This window comes from Pagrus pagrus (assembly GCF_965226575.1).
Source record: "Pagrus pagrus genome assembly, chromosome: 19".
Classification (NCBI taxonomy): domain Eukaryota; kingdom Metazoa; phylum Chordata; class Actinopteri; order Spariformes; family Sparidae; genus Pagrus; species Pagrus pagrus.
Genome location: NC_140203.1, coordinates 24,009,330 through 24,026,692, shown reverse-complemented (window position 1 = coordinate 24,026,692; position 17,363 = coordinate 24,009,330). Strand labels below are relative to the sequence as shown.

The 17,363-nt window shown below is 40.6% G+C and overlaps 1 protein-coding gene across 3 annotated transcripts in view; it reads left to right on the top strand.

Annotated features, from left to right (window-relative positions):
• wdr7 (WD repeat domain 7) overlaps nucleotides 1-17,363 on the top strand; it is a 121,977-nt gene that overhangs the window by 88,979 nt on the left and 15,635 nt on the right. For all 3 annotated transcript variants that reach the window (XM_084383740.1, XM_084383739.1, XM_084383741.1), the window contains 5 exons: nucleotides 3,220-3,406; nucleotides 13,678-13,795; nucleotides 14,358-14,507; nucleotides 14,761-14,843; nucleotides 16,571-16,670. In XM_084383740.1, coding sequence (XP_084239866.1) covers nucleotides 3,220-3,406; nucleotides 13,678-13,795; nucleotides 14,358-14,507; nucleotides 14,761-14,843; nucleotides 16,571-16,670 — 638 coding nt within the window. The remainder of the gene's footprint in view (nucleotides 1-3,219; nucleotides 3,407-13,677; nucleotides 13,796-14,357; nucleotides 14,508-14,760; nucleotides 14,844-16,570; nucleotides 16,671-17,363) is intronic.

Genomic DNA, 17,363 nt, shown 5'->3' with positions numbered 1-17,363 from the left:
TTGTCAGCTAAAAATACCAAAACAACGTGTCAGTCCGTTTCTCAACGCTTTCTTACCCCATCTGTGGCTCTCAGCCCTAAGCCCATAGGCTCCTACTGAAGTTGTTAACATTTTAAAAATGACTATTTTTTATTATTTCCCCTATTCACAGTGAGTACCTTTTTAAAAAAAAAATTTAGTAGTAATTGAAAATTGAAAATTCAGAAAATAAATATAATACAATATCAGTTATTATTACAAGGGGGAAAAATGTGAATAACAAACTGTTTGAATTCTTTATAAAAGCAAAAGGACATATACAGTCCCCTCCAAAACTGTTGGAACAGCAAGGCCTTCATCTTTCGATGTCAAACCCAAATGTTTTCAGTGTACAGCCAAAATTAAGGAACTGGCCTCACTGTTCCAATAGTTTTGGAGGGGACTGTACTTATGGGATGTATATACTGCTGTGAGGATTAGAGGACTAGGTATGAGAATTGCATACATTGTTTTCAGAACAATGATTTTAATTTGATGTAGGGATGTTATTGATTAATATTTAATCGATTAATCGCCATTACAAATTTAACTGATTAAAAATGTATCAGCCATCAATCAGAGACGGGCACAAATACATCAGAAAGTATCTTGTTACAAATTATACCGGCTAAAACTCACCTATTGACCTCATTCCCACTTCCCGCAGGCAAGGCATATATAAAACTATAATAAAACTATAATATAATATAACTATAAAACCCCCGCGAAATGATTAATTTCTTTATCATAATTTGAACCATCGGTCCAATAACATTTGGAAAGTCCAGAAGAGCCGCACAATTAAATTATTTTCAAGTTAGCCGGGCGCTAAACCAGAAGTTAGCCAGCTCGGTCAGCAATCCAGGTATTTTCATAGATGGGAAGTCAAGCTTTTCTGGCTTCTAAACACCACTGAGCAGCTTTCATAGGAATGAACGGGGCTGCACCTCCAACACTGTGTCCAGTAATAAAATGTCCTCGAATAGACTGCATCCCAAATTCCTTCCTTATTTATGCACCACCACCGGATGGTGATAATTCGCCATGTTTCACGAGGGTCTTACATTTAGATCAAAGCTGAGCCGAGGTGATAAAAACCCAGGTCTACTGCAGAGTCAATTGACCCGGGTGTAAATGCAGAGTTAACACATTCCCATTGCACACAAAAGCCCGATCTTTGCGGGTTTAAGTGGGGTTTTTGACCAGTGGAAAAGGGGTATTAGACACACAAGTGGGTAGTTCTGTTGTAATGGAAATGCAAATCCCTGCCATGGTGAGCTGACATGCCGAGTCAAACCAAGCCAGCACATGTGTATGGAAAAGTCGAATAAGAAACGGCCATTACACACCAGAAAAAAAAAGTTACTACCACTGGGAATCAAAAGTCTGTGGTTGGCAGAAACTTTGCTGCTGCACCAAACATGCAGCCCGTCAATGTTGAAGTTACTACAGTAATAAGGGGAGTAATAAAATACAAAACCAGGGTGTATTTGATAGTAATAAGAATCAAACTGGTGCACATTTGAAGAGAATTAGGTGGGAAAAGCATAAAGGAATAATATAACAGAGTGTCATTGATTTCTGTTGGTGTTCTTGATGATTTGTCATAATTACTAACAAGAGGTTAAAGTTCATTCAACCCTGGATCACTGCTGATATTTATAATCTGTTTGTATGTATATTGATGTATGTAACAAAAACATGATTGATTTCAGCTCTTGCTGGTGTTTGTTGATCACCAGCTGAGGGTCAAAGTTCACCGTCCTATCACTGATTCAGTCACAACACACCTACTCTGCATGTTTGACTCCAGCAGACATAAAATAACTGCTAACAACGTTAGCGCAGATGTCCATCTCTTACACTTAACGTCACCCATAACGATGTAGCATAACAATGCTAATACAGTTAGCGCTCTATCTGTCGCTGCCTGTATATATTATGACAGTAGTACTAAGGGATGCTAACATGTTTAGCCTCTAGCTAGAGCATTCATAGCCCCGTTCCTGTGTGTGTAGACATAAACCAATAAAGAAGGAGGTTTGCCATTTAAGGCGGGCTGATGATGAAATGCCAGGAGATCAAGATGATGAGATTAGCTGTGTGTGTCTGGAGACAGGAGGACCTTTGAAGCCACCATAGGATTATAAATACTTAAAGTAAATGATCTGTTTTATATTATATGTTTCTTCATATTACGATTGTTCAGCATTTACGTTTCAAGTGAAAATACAATGAACTGTATTGATCTGTGAGTGGACTCAAACGGTAGAAGAAGAAAAGAGCTCCCTGATGCTAATGTAGAGAGAACTATCTGCTACAGTAATACGACACATGAATAGGTTAACAAACCAGAGAATGTATGGTAGCTGAATTTAAAAGGAAATTAAAAGAGCCATAGCAGCAAGACATGCATATGATTTTCTGTCAGCCTTTCCAAAACCAGATACCAGATGTTTAATCTGCCTCTCGCTGTCTTGATTTTCCTCAGACTTTATCTTTTTGAAGCACTTTGCAAAGAATCTGCTAAAAGCTCTGGACCTCAGGCTCCAGCGGGTGAGACGGGCAGAGAGAGACAGACAGAAACCTGGGGGGAGGGGGGGTGCATGTGTGTGTATGTGTTTGGGGGAGGGGTGTTATTGAGGGATGGGGATATTTTCTAGAGTCTTAATGGTCAGTCTGTCCCCACAGAGACTGGCTCAAATGTCAGGTCAGCTATGAAGTGACCTCCTTCCTGCCCGCTGTCTTTATCCTCTCAGTGTGTGTGCGTTTGTGCGTGCATGTGTGCGTGCGTGTGTGTGAGAGATATCTTTATGGACATTGCTTTGTTTCAAATAGCGTCCATGTTGTGGCTGTGGTGGGCGTGGCTCTGACTCGTCACTTGCACATTGAAGTAACATAGTCCTGATGTGGTCATGGGGCTTTAATCATAATGTGTTTAAAAGCCTTGAGAATGCAAATGAGCTGTTTAGCTACCTGTGGTACATTTACATCATAATTCTCTTTTTATTCATCCCTGAAACAAAAAGAAAGGAAAGAAAGAAATAGTGAAATTAGTGCTGAATTAGTCACATAATGCTGTTGCATTGTTCAAGGTTCGACTTCCACGGAGTAACATCGAACTTCTGCTGTTTTCAGACAGCCCCTCCCCCCAGACACTATTCTACTTCACTCTGATTCTACTGTTTCCACTCTTTGCAGGTAAGGCGTTGACCTTCCTGCTGCTGCAGCCCCCCAGCCCTAAGCTGCCTCCCCACAGCACCATCCGCCGCACCGCCATTGATCTGATTGGCCGAGGCTTCACCGTCTGGGAGCCATATATGGACGTGTCAGCAGTGCTCATGGGATTGCTGGAGCTCTGCGCCGACGCCGAAAAGCAGCTTGCCAAGTGAGTCCACTGGCACGAACACACACAAAGTCAGATGTTGCTGTTATTGATACATGACAAACGTGATCTGTTTCTTAAAACAGATCATTTTTAAATAAACTCCTTTCCTGAATATATAAAGAAAACCAATAGGAGCACCTATGGAAATACATATGCAGGGTTCAGCGTAAACATGTTTTCCCCACTGGCCCACTTGGCCAGTAGATCAGCATTTTATCGGCCCTTTGTATATCTTCACTGACTCAAAAAATTAAAATAACTCTTTTTTTACATAATTTTGGCCAGTTGTTTGCCAAACAACTTGCCCTGCATAAGCTTTCACTGGCATCTGACCATGCGTTTTGTCGGATGTTAGAAATCAGAATGTTGTAGGTAGAAACAAACATGTTGTTGACAAGAATGAGTTTTAAATTTTGCTTCTAGTGTACATCCAAGAGATCCTGTGTGACCTGCTATAGGTTGAAATAAGGTCATTAAATGCCACTGAAACAATAGTTCAAGCAATCTAGATCTAAAATTACTTGAGACTTGACTTTAGAATGACTTTGACAAGATGCCTGAACAAGACTCAGGTCTGTAATAGAAAGGTAAATGTTGGACCCTGAGTCACCATGTCGGGGCTGTCAATAAGCAACTGTGGCCCTGAACAAGTAGGATCGGCAGTGTAGCCTGTTGGTTAGAGAAATCACTCTGATTGGCTGTTCAGCTAAGCAAATCAGTGAACAAGAAGTGAAAAAGAATAAGTAAAGGGGAAGCCCTTGGAGTTTGATGTAGTATTTAAGATTTCACGGCAGTATTATTGAAAGTGGTGTAACAATACACTGCTTTATATTACACAACAACAGTTTGCATGTCTGCATGGAAGCTACCTGCTGGTATGGAGAGTTATTACCTCTCATCTAGGCGCAGAACTTAGAAGCTAATCGGCTGTCCGCTTCAGTCTTTGCAGTGGGTTCAAGTGCAGGTTTTTGGCCGAGACACAGAAGACGTTCTTAGCTGCTAGTTCTTTGATGTCGGTTTGCTGTTTCTGGGCCCTTAAACTGGTCTGTCTTTCTAACAGTTGGCATGCAGAGACCTAAAAGCCTTGAGTTGCCCCAGAATACAGCTCTGGATACATAAAAACAAAGCTGACTTAGAGATTCAAGTGATGCAGAAAGATATCTGCTTATACAAATATTGCACTCACACACATACAGAAACCCTCAGGCATTATAGGGCTAACACACTGAGTTATGGAAACCAGTTTGTAATCTGATTGCAGGACATTATGATGATGTAACGATGTCTGTGTTGCTCTGACATGTGAGTCCTCTGTCTGTGTGCATGTGTGTTTGACTGTGTTCATGTGACATCATGATCCTGCCACACCGCTGCTAGAGTGGTGCTTAAAAATGTCCATCCAGAACACTAGTTGTGTGATTGTCTTCCTGCTCTTCAGAGGATGAACCGTTTAGATTTTAATGAAGGGATCACCTTCCCTCTAATGAGATACGAGTTTATATAGTGCAATGGTTTCCAACCTTTCTGGTCTGTGGCAGCTTTAAATAAAATAAAATAAAGATTCTACTTGTGACTTGTGTGAAGTCACACAGATTCTTCCGCCTCAGACAGGTGCTTTTGAGGGCTTTTTCTGAGGCCTAAAGAGATAAATTATTCAGTATTTCACACGAGAATGCAAAAATTACTTAGTGTCCATTAAAATAAACATAACAGAAGTATTTATTTTTGCTTCTTATCCCTTTCATCATCTGGTGACATCCTGGGATCTTCTGATGTGTTTATCTGATCTCGTGACTCGTGTCAGTCTCTGTAACTGTTACTGCTAACAAAGTCCCACTCTCTGAGATGGCTCGGTCTCAAGTTGGTGTTGACCACAGACGTTGACAGCAGCAGAGTCCGCTTTACTTCCTTTACACCATCAACATGACCACCAGCAGAGAGGAGGTCAGAGGTTCCTTCATACAGTTGTAGTGGTGGTTGTGGTTAAGTGAATGCAGCATTTTGTATTAGTGAAGGTCAGAGGTCGTACAGAGAAGGTAATTCAGTGGCATCTTCTCATGTATGGTACAAAGCACTGTGTGTGTGCGTGTGTGTGTGTGTGTCTTCCTCCCTGCTGAAATCCAACTGGCCAACATGAGTTGATCCTATTAAGGCTGAAACTGGAGCTGGGTCAGTCTAGTTAAATGAGTATAGATATGTCTGCTGCTACTGTGTGTGTGTGTGTGTGTGTGTGTGTGTGTGTGTGTGTGTGTGTGTGTATGTAGAAGAGAAAACAACACAATTCAATTTTAGTGGAATACATTTTTAGTAGAATAGAAAGTGAAGAGAACATGAACATGGCTAGATGGTTTCAAACACTGTTCAAACTCAGAGCAATCTGTACTTCACTTTACTCAAGGTAATGGTGTGTTTCATTTGATAGCCTGTCGCTATAACCCCCACGAGAGAGTCAGAGTGAGGAAGGAAGTCGGCGAACATGAGTCAACGTAACACGAATAAAAGTTCAAAACGTTACCTTGTCCATGTCACGTCAGATAGATTTTCATCAGCAATGGTGGTTGAAAACCCCTACGATCCCACGTCACCTCTTCTCCTGTTTATGTTTGTGTTGAGAGACCACTAGCAGCAGAATTACAGTGTATTTAAGTAAACTATGCGCACATGTGCTTTGCATTAGGGCTGCATGATATGGTTAAAACATAATCATGCAATTATCACAGATATTACAGTGATTATTATTATGTTTATTTTTATTATTATGATTCACGATTAGTGAGAATTTTTGCATCACAGTTTAAATTTTTTTCAAACCTATTAAAATCATGATGATGTGACATTCATTGGGCTTTGAACGGTACTTCACTATATTGCTGTTTTGTCACATATTTTACCTTTATAAAACACTGCAGCTTCTATGATTTCGATATTGCACATGGCCATATTGTGATTCTGATAATATGACGATTTCTTTGCATTCATTTTGAGCACATCCAAAGCCCATTGCATGTTTCTTGCGCTCCACAAACAAGTGAGCATCCCTCCTGAAAACCTCCTGCAACCATACCATCTCTGCACAGCTTCTTGTTGAAGATTGGCTCTTTGGTCCGTCACTTCGTTTTCTGCCCTCTTCCAAAACACACTGTTAATCTGATCAGCAGTGTATTTATAAAGACTAGATGAAAAAAAAAGGATAAAGAAAACAGCACTGGAGCTGTACAGTGATGACACAGTCACTATAAATGTTTTAACTATTTCTAACTAAGACACAACAAGTTCAGCTTCTCCTGCTCTTTCTTCAGGCAGACAGACACACACACACACACACACACACACACACACACACACACACACACACGCACACACACACACGCACACACACATACACACACACCCTTCTATTTCCATGCAGCTGACTTTCAGTGAGGCTCTTTGTCCATTATACACCCAACCAGTCGTCAATACACTCCTTGCAGAGCTGTGTGTGTGTGTGATAATCCCCTTTCAATAGGCAGGGATTTGAAAAAAGCTCCTGGTGTTGATGACTTACACATTTTACACTTTCAGGAACACAAGCTGGAAAAATAGAAATTGTACCTTTTCCAACCTGCACCATGTGTTTGTGTGTGTGTCTTTCACCTGCAACACAGGGTTGTCAAGAAGTACCTCGTGATGTGAATGTAGTGGCAGACTGGCATGTTTAGTGTGATTATATACAAATTAGACTTTTATGTATAAAAATTACATTTTGACACCGGGCCCCTCTAAAAAACCTCAATGTTAGGTAATCTCGAATGAATACACAATGAACCTGGAGCCGTTAGGCCTCCTAGGATCATGGCCCTGGGGTAGTTGCCGGTTTTGCAACTCGCACTATAGCCTTGAACGCTGCATAGAGGTACTGAGCAGGTTGATGAAGTACTGCTTGTCAAGAAATACTCCCAGCATGTCAAAACATCTTGTCATTACATTTCTGCATTAAACAAACAAGATGCAATGTGTAAATTAGTCAGTTTAGAAGGTGTTGGCTGGTGGTTTTTCATTTGGACTAGAGATGTTCCGATCCTTCCTGATACCGATTCCGATACCAAGTACCGATCCGATACCAGTGCGTCTTCAAAAAAAAAAAAGAAGAAGAAGATTTTCTTTTAACAGCTGTATATCCTACTGGCCCTGTATGGATGTGATATGATTGCTGTCATTGTTGTTGGCCTGGCTCAGGTAAAACATGGCAGAGAATGATTGCCACACAACATTATTTTATTATCTATTGATAATATTATTATCTTCTCTGACACATCAGTCATAACAGAAAAAGAACTAACGAGGAAATCTAGGAATAACTAACAATTCCTTTAAAAACTGTTAAAGTGCAGCCACTTTTTCAGTAGAACAGATTCCAATTGTAGTGCAACAGCAACTTAAATAAATCTAGGAATAAATTATTCACTTAAAACTTACTCAGGGATCTCGTGAGTTCGGCTGCATTTCCAATACGGGTATCGGGATCTGAACAACTCTACTTTGGACAGAGCAAGGCTAGCTGTTTTCCCCTGCTTCCAGTCTCTATGCTAAGCTAGGGTAACCATGTCCTGACATACATGACATTTTCTGACTGGTCCTCTCATCTCATTCTCAGAAAAATGTTAAATAGTTTCTTTGACTCTTCTCACTCACTCCTAATTACTATTACTACTAAGTTTGATTGAATATTTTTCTTTTTGCAAATATTAGATTAATGAAGATTACGGTTAAAACATACTTTATGTCCATTTTCAGTGGAAATTGAAAAATGTAAACATGAAAATAAGAAAACTGCAGATAAAGGCCTCTGAAACTTTCAAAACTTTCATCAATTACAGTGAACTGGAATTTAAAGGCCTCTTGCTGACCTGTCAATGTTTCCCTCTCTGTTCTCATCTGATCAAAATGTGTGATGCGTCTGTAGTCGCCACCGCAGAGATAAATGCATCTTTTAATATGTTTATGTGAGATAGAGAATACAGTATTTATTTGACATGCAGGGATAACTACATCTTTTTACATCATGTTTTTTGTCACAGTGTGTTTTTGAAAGATTGCATTTGTCATGCAGAGGTAAATCAATGTTTCTGTAATCTCTGTGTTTTTGTGTCATATGGAGATAAGTACATGTTGTTGTCACCATGGATGTTGACGCAAGAACTCAACAGGATGTTTCAACACAGATAAACATAATAAGAAAACTACAGGTCACTTCTCAGAAATAAACTAGTGTTGTCTGTTTTGAGCCGTGTGTGTGTTTGGGTCTCAGACCTGTCATTAAATGCACTTTATGGTTGTTATTAGACACTGAAAGGTTTTATTTAATAACAACAAATGTCAGAAACTCATAAATATCAATCAATAAAGAAAGAAATGCAGGAGGTCTGTGAGCTGTCTCTCAGTCCATAAACTAGTTGTTTAATCTCGATACTGAAAAAAACAGTCATCCATTAAACATTCTTATGAAATCACTAAATAAAAAGGTCAGTCCATCATTCAGTAAGTGACCGAGTCAATTAGTTTTAAAAACAGACTTTGGCAAATGACACAAAGGTGAGATTCATGCTTTATCAGAAGGGGTTTTGAACAGTATTTTTCAGGAAGAAGACTTCAAGAACTACTACGAGACCTTCTGGGTTCCCCTTACCAGATCACTCCCTCTTCCACCTTTCTCAAAAAAACACTGGCAGTCAATGTCATGTGTTTATTCATGGTGTACTGAAAATCTGTACTCAAGTATGAATCACTGAAAGTGAGTAAAATGACATACTTCAAAAAAATACTGATGTACAAGTACCCCCAAAAAATGACTGAATTACAGTAATTTGACTACCTGTAATTAGTTACTTCCACCCCTGGTATTTATAAAGAGGAGAAGGCGAGAAATCCAGCAGAAAGCACACATACTTTGTAGCAGCGACATGCAGACTTTAACAGCGACCTTGCTGTGTGCTCGGTTTAGATTTCTTCACAGCGCTCAATTCTGTCCCGAAGAGCAATCACAACTCCTGCAAGGACGAACTGGAAAAATAATCATCATTGTGACACACCAACTGACACAGTGATGTTGATCTAACTCGTGTCAGGGGTCTGACAACAACCCTCCTCCTGACCAGGGATTGATGCAGGTGAAATGCTGCCCGGCTTTGGCGTTTCTGTCTGGAATGGATTAATGAATGAAGTAATTTTTACCGACTCAACGATGTAGGGATGTGTATATGAACAGGAGAAGAGATTAAGTTTATCCGGACTATTGGATGTAACTGAGTATAGTTTTCAGGTTTATTCGTGACATGTACAGAACTACACTGCAGACTGGAGTCTCTGCTTGAGGGGTGACAATAGCCTCAAATGATTTGGTAGAGTCGACCCACATTGTATCTGTGTCTGCTGTCTGAGAGGAGTATAAATGAGCTCACCAAGTCAGTAAGCTGTTTCTGAAATTAGTCCGTTAACCAGTCAGGCAATAAATCAGCCTGTAAGCCTGTCAGTCAGTAAACCATCCAGTTTCCCCGTCTGCAGCTCATGGAGTAAACCAGTCAGTAAGTCAGTCAGTCAGTCAGTCAGTCAGTCATATACACACAGTCTTGGTTCCTTGCAGCAGTGACTCTCATCATGTGACTGAGGTTATTCACCCCTACCTCACACACGAAAATCAATACTTCCAATCTTCACTGTGTGTGTGTGTGTGTGTGTGTGTGTGTGTGTGTGTGTGTATGTATGTATGTGTGTGTGTGCATGCGTGCGTGCATGTGTGTGTGTACACGTGTGTGTGTGTCTCAGTATTGACTGAATAATGTCAGCGTGATGTTGGCTGTGAATGCAGTCATGTTGCCAGGTTCACACACACTGAACACTGTGTGTATGTGTGTATGGTATGTGTGTATGTTTCACGTCAGCTTCACATGATGTAAATTTGTCATAGTTGATTTATTTCATAATCCAGTTCACTGTATTTAGTTTAATAAAGTTTTAGTTACCTTTTTTTCAGAGAAACAACTAGTTATTAGTTTTCAACTTATAGTTTCTTTGATCAATTTTTTAACAATGTAAATGTGTATTGCTGCAATCACACCACTCTCCTAGTGTGGTTTCTGGTCGCAGCAGGCAGCTGTATTCAGAGAAGACAACCCTACTGTACACTGCCTGCTCACCGGCAAACGGCAAAGAGACACAATTACAGACTGGTTAATATAGTGAAGCATTCAGCAGCTAAAGAGCTAGATATTTCCCTCAGGAGTCGGTGGAGAACAAAACTAGAGCTAAAAGAGGTGGTCAGAAACACAGTTCCTTGTGAATGATAATGTTGCTCTTTAACGGCGTGATGTGTGATTAAACAGCTGTTTGCTAATGAAGGATGACGTGACAGCCAAAATCAGTTCTGCCGAATACATATAATGTATGCCCTTAACACTTAGTAAGGACACTTCAAATCAAACTGATAGTATTGAAATTATGTTTTCAGCACATACTTTATTTGATTAATTCTTGTCAATAAAGAATGTGAATTTGACTTAAATGTCAAACATTTTTATGTAGACACATAATTTTTTAAAAACAATACTTCTACAGAGCTTGTAGAAAGTTGCAGAATTAAAGAACCTCTTTTCCTTAAAAACATTTTTATGATTGTGAATTAATCATTTTGAATTAAGAAGATTGTTTTCTTTATATGTGTGTAAGAATTGTGAGCCAATAGTTTAATTTGTATATAATAGTATAAAGATTTTTACAGGATGCGCCCAACATACTGTACTGCCCTAATGTTAATGATGTTAGCTAGTGCTGGCTGTAAGCCTTGCTGGTCGGCTTACAGACCTCTCCCTGTCACAGACCACTGCAGCAACATTTCTGTAGACTGTATCGCATTAATTCTTTTTTTTCCATTATTGTCATTCTGTCTATTTTCATTATTGAAGTTAACACTACTTTAGGTAAACTTGATAAGATAACATAAAGGGCCAGACAACTTCTACTCCTCCTCCGCCTGGCTCTTGCAGTTGCCTCCCCAGCTCAGCAGCCTGATCCTCTGCTTGTTAAAGCATCCTGACAGTAGCTGCTAACATTGCTCTGTCCATCTTTGATCTTACTGAATACTGGGACATATTACATCTGAGTAGCAGACATAATGTTGATTTACATTTATAATAACAGTCCTGTGATGCACCCTAAGACCCTAAAAGTGCCCTAAAACGCAAACTAGAAATATTCAGAGGTGTTTCTGATATTCTGTCCCCCTCATGGACAAAAAACTGGAGACGCCTATCAATATAATGTAGTCCAGTACTACATCACCTTTAACTATGACCTTAATAATAATAGAATGTAGAATTTATAGCAGGGCTGTGGTATTGAATAGATTGCATGGTGTACCTAATAAAGGGGCCACATACAGTTTTATCTGATGACCTTGTGTGTTTGCGTGTGTGTGTGTGTGTGTGTGTGTGTGTGTGTGTGTTCTCCTTTGATAGTAATAATAATCCAGATTATTTCATTACATGTTTTAAGTGTTGGTTATTAACCTCAGTGGTTCTCACTACAATTAGCTCCCTGTGCTCCTGCTGCCTTATATCAACATCGTGACTGTTTCCAATTACAGCCACCCCTCTAAATGAAATTAAACATTTCAATATTGCTGATATATTGCCAATATATTACCAGTATTAATTACAGGTTCCGTAGCTGTGATCTGTAATCAGAGGAGATGAATCGTGCAGCGTGGCCGTCCGTCCACCCATCACTCCCTCCTTCTGCCTCTATTTCTCTCCCCAGAGTGATTTCTTAACAAGGTGGCCTCTCTCGCCCCCTCTCTCTCTCTTCTCTCTCTCACTCACACACACGCACACTCAGAGGGGTGTGTGGCCAGCTGTTAGGGTGTGTGTGTCTAATTCCTGTTGCATTGTGGGAGTCCATTATGCCGTCGTCTGGTGAATGGCTCCCATTGACTCGGCCTTGACATTATAAGCTGCCCGCTAATCTCTTCACTCCATATATTAGTGAGGCTCGATCTCTCTGCCACTCTCCTCTGTTTTATCTCCTTTTCTTCCTCTCTGCATTAAATTTTCTATTCAAATGTCTCTCCCCGTCTCGATCATTATACAAGCTCTCTTTACAGGATATGTCTTGTGTACTGTATTTTTTCTTACTGTCAACAAATCTAATGTGCAGACCCAAACCAACACTGAACGTTTCTTACTAACAAGTGTAATGTGTGTATCAAAGTCTAATATATCCTCTTCGTCTGTGCCACAGAGCTCCATTGTTGTCCAGAACTATAAAAAACACATCATTGAGTCACACTGTTGCACTGGGTGACATGCTCCTCCATCACCTTGAACACACACACTGAAGTTTATTTTGACTCAAACCCACATGCACCATCCTGCTGCCCCAAATACTCACTAGGCCACCAAACAGAGTTGCTGAGTGAAACCAGGCTAATGTTTGGGCCACCACCCAAAAATCTTGGGATCGGAGCCCCCAATGGCCACACGTTTTGACACATTTTTCACTGACAACCACAAACCCTCTAAAATCTCCCAATAAGGCACTTTACAGTGCACCGCTGCTGCCTCACATTCGATGCTTTTTGTGTTGATGATCACTGCACTAATATGGGTTATTTACAATGTGAAGTTGTTTAGTTATTAATTTGGATTTTAATTGTTCTAGTTTTACATTTTTTTATTAATTAATACATTTATGAATTCATTTTTTGGAAAAGTCTATTAATGTCAACATTTGAAATAAAAAAACGTTATGTTTTGTACATATTTCATTGGTGTCAGAGTTTTGATAACGGTGATTGAACGCTGGTTCCTCCTGGGAATTTTTTCCTTGCCCCAACAGACATTGTCACTGTAACTAAATGTGGATAAATCCGCCACTGAAAATAGTCCCCAACGAACACACCATTCACCAGAGGCGCAGACTACTGGTTTGAGCTTTGACTTTAGTATTGATTCTTTACCTTACTTCATCCTCAGCCGTTTGAGTTGGATTGACTTTGATATCTTCCACAAACCAAAGATTATAAATCACGTTATAAAAAAGTGTGCAGCAAATCATACTTGAACCAGTCCAACAGCCAATGAGGTTGCACGAGGAGTGAAATGTACATTTGACAGTTCAGACAAGCAGATGATACTTTCTAAATAACGCATCCATAAACAATCTTATGTTTCTGTTTTGGATTACAAATGTAATGAATGAATGAATTACAGCTCTACCACTCTGTCTTTCTTCTACAGTGTCACCATGGGTTTGCCCCTCAACCCACCTGCAGATTCTGCTCGCTCAGCCCGTCACGCCCTCTCTCTCATTGCTACTGCCCGCCCACCGGCCTTCATCACCACCATCGCTAGAGAGGTGAGACTCAAATGTTCACTCATCTCCAAACATCTAAACAGCAGCTTCGAAAGGTCATCAGCCTCAGTGTGATTTACGTGTTATGTATTTCTGTAACTTACCTTTGAAGTTGAGTTTTTGATGAACTCGAGTGGGATCTTCCAAAGTTAGTTTTTTTTGGACAGGGGCAACAAAAGACTGGGAAAGTTGTAGAATGCTCCAAAAACACCTGTTTGGAACATTCCACAGGTAAACGGGTTCATTGATAACAGCTAAAAGTATCATGATTGAGTATGAAAGGGACGTCCTCGAAAGGCTCAGTCAAGGATAAGGTCAGATGCACTTTGTCAAACACGATCGTAAAAAGGGTATTACTACATCTGCTTCGGACTCTGTAAAACTTGTCAGTAAACACAGTTTGTTTGCAAATGATTACATTCTGTTTTTATTGACTTTTTACACATGAGGAACTAAATGTTGAGGACCTAAATTACTGATTCAATGGTCTCAAAGTTTCTCTTAGTGTTGTGACTTTTATACACTGTTCCTGCAGTCATGACAGATATGTATTTTTGTTTTCCAGGTTCATCGGTACAATGCAGCTCAGGCCAACTCTCAGTCGCAGCAGAACGTTCACACCACCACTCTGGCCAGAGCCAAGACTGAGATCCTGCGAGTGATTGACATCCTGATCGAGAAGATGCCTGGAGATGTTGTGGATCTGCTGGTCGAGGTAAACGTTATTACATATCAGATATATTACCAATTATGAAGATGGAAGTCTCCACAATCCTAGTAATGACGACCCACTGGCATATTTGGCTTTTAGTTATCAATATCTCAAAATGTTGACTTTTCCATAACTACAATACAAAATTTGAAAAAAGCATTATGTAAATCATTGTCACCTCCTACCTGTCCTTATCTCCTCTCCTCCTCCCCTCTCCCACATGTCACATACTCCCTCTCCTCCTCCTCTTCCTCAGGTGATGGATATCATCATGTACTGTATCGAAGGTTCTCTGGTTAAGAAGAAAGGACTGCAGGAGTGTTTCCCAGCTATTTGCAAGTAAGTGTGTGTGTGTATGGGTGTGTTAACAAGCCCCCTACATTTCCATAATAAGGTCAGTCGGGGTTGTATTGGGGAGGAGTTATGGAAAGTTGACCTCCGGCTGCCAACGTCACAGGTCAGAGGTCATCTCACAGATACAGGTATCAGCCTCCTATGTGGCTGAGCCAGCACAATCTGTGTGTGTGTGTGTGTGTGTGTGTGTGTGTGTGTGTGTGTGTGTGTGTGTGTGTGTGTGTGTGTGTGTGTGTGTGTGTGTGTGTGTGTGTGTGTGTGTGACTTTGAGTGAGTGAATAAATTGATGTCTTTTCTGTCTGTTCTTGGCGTTGACCTAACAGTTGGTGTGTGCAGACATGTATACGTTCGAATGTGAAAAAAGTAGCAACAACAACACAGTCATATGTGGTGTTATTCCTTATGAACAATGTGGCGCTCAATGTCAGTTGTGGATCGTGTTGAGTTTCAAAAACAAATGTAGCATATAGTCCTTGGTGCCTCAAACTTTCATGATGGGCAGGTCTCATGGATTTAACAAAACCATTGTGATATTGTCAAGAAACATGTCATGCCAGTGTTTGACTGAAGCTAAATCCAAGCTAACCCTTTGCCCAAACCAGAGCCACAAGGGAAGCTTCTGCTTTGACACTCCGACTGGCTGTCAGAAAAAGCCCTCAGCAAAAGGCAGACCCCTTTCTTTTCCCACTAGAGATCACTCTTTACATGGTGAGCACCAGTAGGAGGGGGGAGAGCAGCCAAAAAGCAAGCCTTGTGGTAAAGAGTCACCGACAGGACTTTGTGGGTATGTGAATTGAGGCCTCCTGCTTTGTGGCCTGCTCTTATTCTTTGCCCATTAAAATGATCACTTGAGCATACCCAATTTGGCATGCCAGTGTTTGATTGAACTAACTCAAAGGTAGGCCTTTGCCAAATCAGAGCTACAAGTGAAGCCCTGACCCCCTGAGCCATCTGTTGTGGCATCCCATGCTGGCTGTCAGAAAGACACTTCAGCAACAGACATGTCAGAGGCTCAGGGGGAATGCTCGTAGTCTGGCTGTGGAGCTAACAGTGATTTTGGGTGTTAGAATGGATATTTCGTGTTGGGACCCACATTTGGTTTCATGTCTGAATGACAAATGGGACAATGCTTCCATTCTGCTGACAGGACATTTCTTGCATGGCGAACTTTGTGAAATTCATATGAAGTGTTCAGCAATTGTAGGCATGCTGATGTCAAGTGAAGTATCTGACCTGTTGTCGTGATGGGCTCGTAATACTCCAAAAGAACCAGGTTGTACCATTCGTCGGCAGATATGTTCATACCTGTTCCTAATGGCCACAATCGAAGGTGGTGTGAAAAGTCAACCATCATCGATATGGACAGCGCATACTTTCAGTCCATCTCCTCTGGAAAGCTCTCACAATGTTGCACTTTTACAAAGTTGCATAAATTGTACAAAGAATGAAAAGAGAGAGCTTGAGAGAGACACACTCAAACCCTGCCTACTTTCTTACCTCCATACACCTAGCCACTTACTGGGGAACATGGGTGTGAATGTTGGAAACATCCCTCCCAATTCTGACCCCAGAAAGGTGTGTGTGCTATCGTCTGTTACCCAACTGTTAATTCTTTGTCTCTTGAAATCTTCCTTCTTTCTTTGCTTAACTGCTAGATGGTGCCTTTGTGAGTGTTAATGTGTTTAACATGTGTTTGTTGTCCACTTGTTCAGGTTCTACATGGTTGGTTACTGTGACCGAAGTCACCGCATTGCTGTTGGAGCTCGGCAGGGTTCAGTGGCCCTCTACGATGTTCGTACTGGAAAATGCCAGGTACAGTAAAGACACCACTTATCTGAGCAGCTCTGTTGTTTGACCGCAACAGGATGGAAAAGCTCAAGCTGATTTGTATCTGTTTGTCGCCAAATTCAAGCTTTGGCCTGCTTTACAGTTTTATTCATTCATCCATCCATCCATTCATTGTCATCCACCCAGTCATAATCATTTCCATCCATCCATCCATCCATCCATCCATCCATCCATCCACCCATCCAATATATCCACCCATCATCACATCCTTTCACTATATTCTGCAACCTTTCCATCTGTTTATCCATCCATTTGTACCTCCATTCTTTTATGTATTCATGCTTTTTAATCCATCCATTCATCCATGTTTCCATTTATCCATCCATCCTCCTACACACCATCTTCACATTATCTCCATCCTTCATTTCCACCATACATACATCCATCCGCTCACCAATCCAATATATCCATCCATCCAACTTTCATACTCCCTACCTTCCGGCCTTCATTCCTGCACTCTATCCTTACATTCTTCAACTCTATTCACCAGCCTTTCCATCTGTTTATACATTTTTCCTTCAATCTTTCATACATTCATCTCTCTCCTTTGCTTCATCATACTTCCGTCCATCAATCACTGATCTTATCATCTACTGTATTATTCCATTTATTTCTCCATCATTTTGTCCATTTTCCTGTCTTTAACTGTCTTTCCAT